Source organism: Bacillus rossius, chromosome 5 (assembly GCF_032445375.1).
Source record: "Bacillus rossius redtenbacheri isolate Brsri chromosome 5, Brsri_v3, whole genome shotgun sequence".
Lineage (NCBI taxonomy): Eukaryota > Metazoa > Arthropoda > Insecta > Phasmatodea > Bacillidae > Bacillus > Bacillus rossius.
The window spans coordinates 44,382,976-44,395,099 of NC_086333.1; the positions used below are offsets into that span (position 1 = coordinate 44,382,976).

Here is a 12,124-nt window from a genome sequence, read left to right on the forward strand (position 1 = left end):
TCTTTACATTAAAACCGGCGCATTGTTGCTTGTTTACGTTTATGATTTTTTATTTTCGCGACGTAGGTAGAACGACTACATCATTTTCTACTAATGGCAAAGGAATGTACCCGCCTCTAACGTATCTGAGTTTTTAACGTTTCAAATTTTAATGTTTTATTTGTTGCGCAAGTAATAAGTAAAAAAATTACGTGAGTTCCTACCGTTCAGCTACATTATAAATACTTTAAAACTAAACAACCATTAAAATTAATTTATATTATTTTTAATGTCTGCTTAGTTTGAAAGTATTAATAATGTAACTGACCTGACCTAATCGACCATTTTAATTAATTAGGCATTCACGAACGGTAAATCAAGATGCACATAAAGTTCTGCCATTCCCGATTACACCCGAACCATTTACCTTCGGCCAACCTCGGTTTTATTTATTAATATTTATATTTCTCTGTTTATTTTAATGTAGCTATACTAACCTAACTAACCGTCCATAGTGTTTTAAAGTGTTTTAATGTAGCTAACCTAACATAACATAACTATAATAAAAGTATTTTCAGATTTTAATAGATACTCCTAAACAATAAACAATGTAGTCGTTCACCTACGTCGCGGAAAAAAAAATCATACTCGTCTCGTAAACAAGAAACAATGGTGGCCGCCTGAATTCACAGGTATTGTGATGAAAATTTAAAAATTCGATATCTCCTAAAGTATTTGGAATTTATTACCTCCGCCGGTTGATTTGAAAAGAGGAAGTGAAAGAGCACAGAATAAAAGTATTTTCAGATTTTTAGCATTTTTTTTTGGCATCTACCGCGACTCTACATATGATGAAATTAAAAAATTCGATATCTCCTAAAGTATTTGGAATTTCTTACCTCCGCCGGTTGTTTTGAAAAGAGGAAGTGAAAGGGCACAGAATAAAAGTATTTTAAGATTTTTAGCATTTTTTTTGGCATCTACCACGATTGTAAATATTTACCATAATCATACATATTTTAACAGCACAGAAAATCAGTCCAAACAAAAAAAAATATACTTTATACATTTACCCTTTTAACAACATCTAAGATTACTTGCAACATCATTATTACAAAATTTATTGTAATTACAGACTGACCTTTTACATTTCAGTTTGTACTCATTTCATTGTAACAAACTGAAGTGTGATAGAATGCCACTGGCTACTACATTGGTTGAAATTATACACAAATTCCTCACTTACCATGGCTAATACGTTCCTAAAAATGTTCCTTTTATTTGAAATTGTGTGTTCTGAAGCATTAGTCTCCATAAATGGCAAGGCTAATTTACTTAATGTGTTCCAAAACCTGTAGGGAAATATTTTAATGTGCTTACACAACCTGGTATTTCAAGATTCACTATATAGTGGCTTGCAACCGATAGATGTTAGGTACGTCACATATCAGATAGGAAGTTGTATTTGGGAATTACAGGCAATATACGGACTAATGTGCTGTAAATGTTTCTCCACTAAAACATTGACTGATTATGCATGTTTCATACTTCTAGGGTAGGCATAAATTTAGGGTATTGCTCTTTTTAATGTAAGTGAAGGTTTGATTTATGTGCACACACAATATTAATAATTTGTGCAATATTAAAAACAATGCAAATAATTATTTTAATAACAAAACTATATCATACTCTTTACTCAAAAGCTATGAGTTTCCTTTCATAGGACTTAAAATGGTAGAATTTATATTATGCAGAAATATTTCATACACCAAAGAGTGTCAGACAATATTCATATTATGTTGTTCCAAGAAACTAGCTCTCTGCAACAGCTCAGGAGTGAGAAACACAAAGATACTCAAGCAAGTTTACCTCTCATCAACCAAGCCCATAAAATTATTTGCATTTAATTTTGGTTTTTAAGATGTTTATTCTCAACATGCAATCCAAACCTTTATATTAATTTACTTTGAACGTATTTAGATGTATAATTATTATTGTAAATATAATTTAAGATCAAAGTCTTAAAAGAATTGGTTCAAAAATATAATTATTAAAACATTAATTCTTGTATTTTAGAGCATGTCTACTAATCTTAAAATAATTCTAACAATCCAAGCAATTAACTTTTTTCTTGTAACACACACAATTTTTTCTCTGGAAAAAAAATTGAATATAAATTTTCTAGGGGAACCAATGATTCCAAGTGTACTGTAACTAAAACTACATTTTGTAATACTGGATTAACAATTTTAATCCCTTGAAAATTAACGAACTTTGGTTATCAGTTTAGCCATTATATAGATATTGGGTATTGTGAAGAACTTCAGACTTCAATGATGACCGAAACATATTTTCTTACATAAGTTATTTAATAGTATTCAATACCCTAAAACAAAATTCATGATACATAAACAGCAGTTATCCTACATAATGACTGAATACTATTCATTATTTTCTCTCTCCAAAAACCAAAGCATTAGCGATTACAGAAAACGAATGCCTATAAATACTTACTGTTGAGCATGTTCTTGAGTTTCGTAGCTGATCTGGAAAGTCTGGGTAGAACCATCACGTGAATTGAGTTTTTCATAGTTTTGAAATGGCCCAATAGATGTCAGCAGAGGCTCCAATTCTTCGATTCGTACATGTGGAGGGATATTACTCAGCACAACCTTCCCAGCAGAACTGAAATAAATAAGATTGAATAATGTATCACTTCTGTGCATCTTTCAAGTAATGCTGGCAAGATATAGTGCTCAAAGATCTATTGAATCAAACTACTGAGTTACACGAAACCAGATTATACACCAAGCATTAACTATCCACCTACCAATTTCTTTTCCAAAATACTCTGCCGAATATTTTCAAAAAGTTACTTTCTTCAGCCGTAACTAGTGCAAAAAAAAATTAGATATGATTTCTGTTCTAATAACTTTTGTGCTCTGTAAATGGAGCAGTGTGTTACATTTACAAAAATAAAAGTGGTATAATTATGTTGTTCATATCATGTTCAAGATGGTGAGCCAATTTATCTTATCAACAGGCCTATACCCCTTTCTAGTACAGGTTGTAGGTTTATTTCAAAATCTTTGCTGCAAAAACTATTATCTTGAATGGATTGTAACTTATTATTCTATTTTCCGAAACAAACTCAAACATTATATTATATAAAGAATTATGTGAGACACCATGTAAGTGCACACAACTTATATTATAAAATTAAATTATCATTCTTGATACAGAGGCATAAGTTTCTCTGCATGAAAATTAATTTTAAAAATTGTCAGTTCAAGAAACAAAATTTCACAGAAAATTGCCACTTGATTTCATTCTCACTCAACAAGCTAAATCATCTAATGACTAGAAAAGTGAATTCCCACATAAAATGTAATATTAGTGGCACTGTGTGCATGTTCTAATTCTGTGTGCATAGTTTTGCCTAAAAAGTTACTAATTTTACATATATTAATTCAAGGTTCTTAAAACAATTACTGCAGCCAATTCCAATATGAAATAGTGGAAGTTCATGAATTTTCTTCCCTGTCTGGCATGTATGTACTAACACTCATATTGTACCATGGATGAATTAATGGAGTTGGTGACAACTGGTTAGCAAAACAAACCACATCAGTAAAAATAATTGTATGCAAGATAGCTTGAAAGGAACTTGCTAGGAAGAATCATAAAAATGCCATAATGTAGTGTGTATTGTTAACATAATAACACCTGTGCAAGGAATTAGCAGTAAACTTCATTGTAACCAAAAATTGTTTTGCTGTCACAATAGTAGACAGTTTTTCTCATTTTAACTTCAATATCACACCAACTACCTTACTTTCTCACCTCCGTGTTTTACAGAAAGCAAAAATGGGAGTTTTCGTACTTCCGGTAAGCAGTTTTTTTTTTTCACTCACTAGAAAAGTGAAAAATTTTCTAAAATTATACTCACCGTACCCATTGAATACAACGCAACCAAATACGTAACAAAAAAATAACTTTTAATACGAAGTGTTTTAGGCTTGTAAAGCATTGATTAAAATTTTGTATTTTTTTTTACAACGAACCTACGCCTAAAATGTTTGATTTTTGTGACATAAAAATTAAAAGAAATAAAAATTTGCTTTCCTTTAGTTGCAAACTTACATTGTAAAAAAGTGCTTCAAGTAAAAAAAAATCCGTACAAGCAGTATGGAAAAATACAGCTATCAAATAGTTACTTCATCTACACTAACTACACGAACAAGGCCAGAAACGCACAAGATTACAAAATTGTTAACGTGTAAAAGCTAACAAGGTAACATCGAAAAATAAAATACGCTACAATCTGCCGGGCGGTAACAAACCTGCTCTATCAAGTCACGCACGCACAGGCTGCCATTGAAGTCAACACACGCACAAAAATGCGTCGGCTGCGTGCACAGTTTCTACGAAACTGCACGCGGGAACAACAAAATTGGTTTGATCTAACAGAAACATGAACAAGAGCACTTCGAATGGCACTTATTCCAACTACTTTTCTGCCGCGCACGCACTTCTAAAGTCACAAAATGTCCGCTAAACCGGCAACGCGATGCCTGCTGAAAAACCTGACGCCGTGCCGACAACCGCCAGAGGGGAAAGTAGGAGTAGGAGGGGAAGACGTGACGTCACAGATGCAACGTCATACCGTTACAGGCGGAAATACTGGAGACGCGACGCACCAATAACGGCACGACGCATGAATAAAAAAAAAAAACACTCAAGGAAGACGTGGCACTTTCATTTGTTAAAGCAAATCAGATGCATTTAAATATTAAATAGCACGTTTCCAAAATGTACTATCTAATAAATGTAACACACGGTAGTTCAAAATATAAAATCCGACTAAAACCAAAATAAAATAAATACAAAAATGTAGCACAGAAGATTCAACTCACAAAACTTTTTATTTTATTTTTCACTATGTCAAAGCGAGATTAATATTTAAAAAAAATTAAAACAAAACTTTCGAATGCCTAACATTTCCGCATTTTTAATAAAAAAAAATCAATGATGCATACAAAGTTCGGAACTGTTTATACAAAAAAAATACTCTGGAAATACTGCTCTAACGTGTACGTGTAATTAATGAACAGTTGCTTGTAAGAGAGCGCTAAAGCCTGCCCCACACGACACCCATTTCCTTAGCAGTTTTCATGTAATTTTTATGCTAGCGCGCCTGCTCCCGTGTGGGTAACATTTCAGCACCCTTCCAAGGGGTCTGGCTCTGGGTATAAAAGTTTTCATAACAGAAGTCTTAGCCAAAACCGTAATAGAACGTGTTCTATTTTTCTGCTATACCCACGAGCTGGAGCCGTCAAGATGGCGGACCCACGTGTTGCAATATAACCCCGTATAGAGTCTGTATTGTCAACATTAAGGGACGTAACAAATGTAATGGTATGCCAAATGAAACTTTATAATAGTAAAACTACTATGGAATATATTTGTTAAGCTGAAATTGCCACAGAAAGAAGTAATCGAAAATTTTAAAATACGTTATGAAAATACATTACACTCTATATTACCCATTATCTCCTATCACATCCGTAGAAGTTGCGGTAGCGTAGTGGCGAAGGGCACGATGGCAGAGATAGAAAGGTGACTTTTGAATGTGGTTCGAATCCTCATCAATCTTATTTTTTTTTTAGTTTTTTTTTAAATAACAGATAATTAAATTGTACATACTGTGCTTTCTGCAAATATAAATTATTAGAATTAATTTATGATATAATATTATTAACTACATTTAGGTGTCTCAGTCCATTGATTTTATTCATAGTACTACGTACCTAGATTTATTTTTACTTTTAAAAAAGTAAAGTAAAATCACATGTTCACAAATAATTTAAACCAAAAGTTAATTTTATAATTAAAACGCCAACGTTTATTAAGAAACGAGTGTCCATAAATTAATAATGAATAAACTGATACTTCATAGCGACACACCTGTGAGGGTAAAAAAAAAAACATGCAAAATGTTTTTCTTCACCGAAGATTTAAATTTATTACGCGGTATGTGCGTGTTTATTTGTCTCACTGGGTTACAAAAAATATTAGTTACAATTCCTCTAATTATGTAGTTAAATATATAAGTAATCAATAAATCTTATATATAACATATATGAATCGGTAGCATTTTTTTTACTATTACAATGAAATTAGCTTGATTAACTGTATAATTAAATTAAAATTAGAATTTAAACCGTACATAAACTACATTTAGTAAACCCAATGTCCCTTGTATCATTTAAATTTATATATTTTTAGATTTTGAAATTAACCTACAACTTAAAAATATATTTGTAATTCCAAAATTGCTCTTAATTTGTTTTTAAATACTAAACCAATTTTGTTATTTATTTGCAAATGAAAAATATAAGATAAAATATCAAATAATATTTCCGCAAGTTACATAATTTTTAACACAAACAGGTGTTTTTTTTTTTTCAGTATTTTGATAAGTTGACTACGACAGGTTTATCCTCCCCTGATATGTTTGCTTTGGTCGGCAACTGCGTTGGCTGGTTTTCTGTTAGCATTCTAGGTATCGTGTGTATGGAGTTAAGAAATCTTTCTGCGGTTCTGCTATACAAATTTTTATGAAAATTTTTATACCCATGGGTATAACAGAAGTTATAGCAGAAAATGGGCATCGTGTGGGGTGGGCTTAAGCGACGTTGACAAGCGTAGCATTGGAAACAATCTTACTAGGCAATTTTCTACAACAATAGTGTGGATTCTCTCATAATTGTGATGAAGAAATCAACAATAGTTTCATTTTATACAGTTACTGGTGCTATTACAAAACGAAGCAAGTAATAACGGTTACCACGATTATAAGTGTTACTGTTGTAGATTTCTTAGCCAGTTTCCCCAAGGCTAGATTTAATTAGCTATGCTGAGTTAACGAATTTTTGGTCTTCATTATTGTGTTATCATAACGCATTATGTTCTGTTGAAAATTATCTTCAAATATGCGCCACGCGTGATCTGTAAAATTAAAACAAATCAGGAAAATAAGGCCATAAATGCGTTTCGTTTGACTAATAATCACTTAGTCTATTTTCTGTGGTTTCGCTGGTGGGTAATTTTAAACCACGTCTTTATTGGGCGATTTTCTCTTAAATATTTCTCATAAAAATCACTTATTAAAAATAAACCAAAAAAATTAAAACATGGCAGACGTCAACAGGGGCGTGCCTAGGGGGGGGGGGGGGACGAGCGGGACCGGACACCCCCCCCCCAGGGCTAAAAATATTTTAATATTAAATTCATAAAATTAAAAAAAATATATATTTAGTATGATATTAAAATTAATTCAATGACACAAGCATAAACGTTTAATTAAACAGTATTTTTAGATAGCTTTAATCAGCAATATTGAACACGTATTTTTCAAAATTTTCTGGGGGAGGACCCCCGGACCCCCCGCCTAGCTGGGGGGTATTCTACTATATCCCCCAGGCCCCCCGGAAAGGCCCTAGCCTTCTGCCTGACACCCCCCCCCCCCCCCCCCCACCGAGAGCAAAATCCTGGGCACGCCACTGGACGTGAATCAGTATTAAGTAAACTATGACACCATGGCATTCGCAATAAAGCAACTGAAGTACAAAATTTATATTCATGTTGTCACCAGACAAAATATTTTACTTGGAAGAACTATTCTCAGCACTGAACATAAAATGAAAGAGCTATGACAAATGAGCAGGAACTGCTCTCGAATTAAAAAAAAATTACAAGTAAACGAAATACAATAATCCAATCAAGAGCACACTGGCAGGATTGAACCAAACAAGTCATGAAGAAATTCTTTCCATGCACACAGCAATTTTGTGCGCGTCTTTAATATGTCGGAAACGGGCGACATGTTAACTTCAAAATACTTTTCGAAATGGATAGTGGAGTATAGAGGCTACTTTTTTTAATTTATACTTTTTACTCCTATTAAGAAAGATTTGTCCTTTTGCCATAAGGTCTTCCAAAGATTTTTTTAACACTGCTTTTCTAAAGCAGTTACATGTCATTTGTTGAAGAATATTTGTCTTAATACTAAACATTGGTGCCTGATTTACTTTTTATCTCCCTTAATGTTTAATCTGATACGGTATCTTTTTTACCTATATTGGAACATGAACTTGATCTCCCTCTTAAGACTAGCTAACCACGAAGCTTATTTTAACATCGTCAACTAATCTACGCAGCAAGGGTTAAACCACTTCCATGTACTCCGCAGTTCCATGCCACATTCAAGCCATCATCCAGCAACAAAAATTTACACCTAGAGATTATGCCTTGTATCTAAACCATAATATTAAACACACAGTTACATGACCAAGTAATGACAAAATAAGTTACGCAGAATGTTCTTCCTCTTCATATTAGTTCTATCAATATTCCTGACAAAAGCTGAATAATATCTCTTACCTTTAAAGTATCAAACTCTACCACGTGTATATAACGAAAAGACACCTTATGCGACGATTGTATGGAAATCATTCGCGTTAAAATTAAAATATACACATGTACGTATCTACTAAACTGTTCAAACACTCGCAATTTTTCAACACATTGCAGAAAACTAGAACAATTTTTTTCCTCGTAGAATGAAGGTAATCGTGGTGGGTGATGACATCGCACATTAATTCGGGAATGAAATGTAATTTCACTACAAGGTTTAGTTATGTTGAGGTTAATGAGGCCTGTTCTTAAAGTGAAGTTGTGCGGCGAAACCCGACTGTCCAGGACGTGCAGTGAAATGGGACTGTCGCCGAACCAGCCATGGAACAAAGCCAAGCTGTGGGCTGGTGCAAAAACAGGCGCACAGACAAAACGCCAGCCACTTCACGACACACTAAAATAACCCCGACATAAAAGAAAAAAATTCACATCCTTTGATATTTGCCGTGTTCGCTGAGTTGGTTTGCCAACTACTTCTCAGCAAGATGGTAGAACGTAGAGAACACTGTTCGACTTTTGGATTGATTGTTTGCATCTGCGGCATAGGTAGTCGATATTCGCATTATAAATTAGTTCGAAAATACATGTACAAACAAAATTACAAATTCAACAAAAGAACCCAGTTGGTATTTTTCCAAAAAACAAAATAATAATTAGAATTATTCCTATACATGATCGTAACGTATGGGTTAAGTACAGTACTTAAATTAGAAAAACGTCTCTATAGAAGAACAGCAACTATGATTATTGCAAAGACCACTTCAAGATATATTTATTCTACGTTATTTATCTATCATGCCTTCCATCTGGCACACAAATTCGTTTTAATACACACGCGCGTGCGGATGAATGTTTCCACTTTTGGGCCCACTATCTTGTTGACTTCCCCTCGTCAAGTATTAAAAGAAGCAAATGGTGTAGGTTTAGGACATAACTTCAAGGCTTTCAAACTGATAAGGGCCGGAGCCCGAGGCTCTGAGAAGATACTGACTAAGCTGTCATCCAACACTGAACTGCCATCTACATAGAGAGAGCACACTAGCAGAATATAAGCATGAAAACTCTCTAGGGACTGGATATCGAGTGATGGTCAGCTTGTTTTTTTCGACATGCTCTTCGCGACATTTGTTAAAACGAGGGAGAAAGCATGCAGTTCGACCTTGTAGACATCCAATGACACGCATAGAAATTCTTCCTGGGAAACGTCCAAAGAAAATACTGTAAAAATTATTCTACTGATTAGTTTTAAGCATTTGCCTACACTCACGCCAGTTGCAGATTGGAGATATCAAGAAACACTCAGATAATTATCAATTCCAGGAAACTACATGCGTAAAGATTAAAACCACACTCAGTTTTTGGCTGCTTGTCATGTTTGGAAGTAGATGACGAGGGGGAGGTGTCTGGACCTGCGTGTGTGCTCTCCTGTAGACATTCTCCTAGACACAAGCACATTTTCTGGACATCTTAATCATCAAGCCGAATGCGCATGCGATAAGCCACACATGGATCGAAGAGTTATGAAATTGACATGCATCATGTACGTTTAATCATAATAATATTAATAGGACTATAGATTTTTAGCAACACATTTATTTAAAACTAAGACCATTAATGAAAAATATTTTTGGTCGAGTGCAAAAAAAACTAAGCTCTTCCAATGCACAAGTTTCTCAGAGAGTGATAACACGCGAATCTATTTGTGATCGAGCAAACGATCACACTACGTTAAGCGCTAATTCGGCATTTTGAACATGAAGGTGCTGCACTGATTTACGCTGCAATTTCCCAAGCCGTAACATCTTTTTTTACGTTCTGTCAATAAATAATGTTAAGGGAGCCTACCTGTGACTCAAGTATGCACAGATGTAGAAATCTTTCAGTTATTGAGTAATGTAGCATTCAGATGTAGAATTTGGCTTCGAAAAGCGGTTCACACACACACCTTTCTTTTCACTTTTATTACATTACTTTTGTGTTTTGTTCACTTTAACTATGTAGATTCATTTATGTACTTTAGTCCTTTTACATTTTTTGTATGTACGACAAAATTTGTGACAAACTAAAACACGCAAAAGAGCTATCGTGATAAACTTACAGAAATAACCCTTTACTAAAAACAAGAAAATGAAATACATCAACACAAGTGATAAGCGGAGCCTTAAGTATATAATATCCTTAGCCCCCATTAAATAAAAAAGAACTTACTACTGCGGGTACCTCAATCTTTAAGATGAAAGCATAGCACAACTTCATATAATAGGTAAAGAGCAAACCCTTATCCGTCACGGATAACGAAATAAGAACCAACCTCTTCGACGATAGATTTTATTTGTCCTTAAAATCTGGATGAAGTAATTAGGGCAACAGTGGTGGAAGGAAATTCACGTGGCGTACAGAAACCGGCACAAGGATGGTCGGGTCCTCTGGGATTGCGCGCGCCCTTGAGTCTGGGCTTCATACATAGTAACAGCTGCAGTTGGGTACATTCCCGAAGTTAACGATCCGCCATCTTGACTTCGGCTCATGGCTATAGCAGAAACGCGCATGCGCATTGGCCTTAAGTGTTAGATCTTCGCTGTGTGTGATGCGTGCGCATTTCATTGCATTTCAGTTTCATACTAAAATTTTCACACTCAACGTGCCTACGTATAACTTCGGTAATTCAAATGAGGTTTGTTACACAATAAATTAATTTCTAAATAAAACTTGGGAGGATCTACTTTTTGTTCAAAAGCCTGGTAACTTCGAAATTTAAATCACTACCCAGTAATCAAATGAAGATAATGCAAATTAATGTTAAGGTGATATTTGGCAATGATGTATGACAAAGTCATCATATAGTGTTAAGGGCGTCACTTGCTAGTGCATTAAATGCATTCTCGCACACTCATCAAATGACGATAATTCTGGTACTGCGGATATTCCAGTGACTATATTTTTATGGCGTAGCAATAAAGATAACTACAGGCTGCTACTTGTAAATGTTGAATAGAGATTTTCCTACCACTCCGTTTACTTTCTTTCTCTAAAAAAAACTAGAAGGTAGAGATAACTGGAGAAAACAATGGTATTTACTTAAAACTTTTTATCTATTGAACTGCTTACAGAAAACTCTTATTACACTGTTGGAAGAAAAAATGAAACTACTGAAAATATAAACCTACGCCAAATACTCATTTGTGGGCCAGACAACTTATTAAATATATGTAAGGGAATAATTTCACTACATGCTTGATGTTCCAGTTACCTGTTGCAGATGTTAATGAAGCTTTTTTCAAATTTTTCTCTACTATTCTTAAAGCACTAGATAATAAAGAGAATGTGGCAGGTATTTTTTGTGACTTAGCTAAAGCTTTTGATTGTGTTGACCACAAAATTTTGCTAAATAAACTTCAATTTTATGGTATTAGAAATACTGCGCTCCACTGGTTTACATCTTATTTGTCAAATAGGTATCAACTAGTAAAAATTTCTGATAATAGACATAGTACTGTGCCGTGTATTAGGGATTTAGGCACTCAAATAAAGGGTTAATTAATCTTGGTGTGCCTCAGGGGTCGATCCTGGGACCATTATTATTTTTGATTTATATAAATGATCTTCCTTCTTTTATAACTGATCAGTCTGAAGTAATTTTATTTGCAGATGACACTAGCATATTGTG

The 12,124-nt window shown here is 34.1% G+C and overlaps 1 protein-coding gene across 3 annotated transcripts in view; it reads right to left on the minus strand.

The window, feature by feature from the left end:
* The window catches only part of LOC134531751 (insulin-like growth factor 2 mRNA-binding protein 2), a 226,233-nt gene that overhangs the window by 68,069 nt on the left and 146,040 nt on the right, over positions 1 to 12,124 (minus strand). For all 3 annotated transcript variants that reach the window (XM_063367625.1, XM_063367626.1, XM_063367627.1), the window contains one exon: positions 2,494 to 2,664. In XM_063367625.1, coding sequence (XP_063223695.1) covers positions 2,494 to 2,664 — 171 coding nt within the window. The remainder of the gene's footprint in view (positions 1 to 2,493; positions 2,665 to 12,124) is intronic.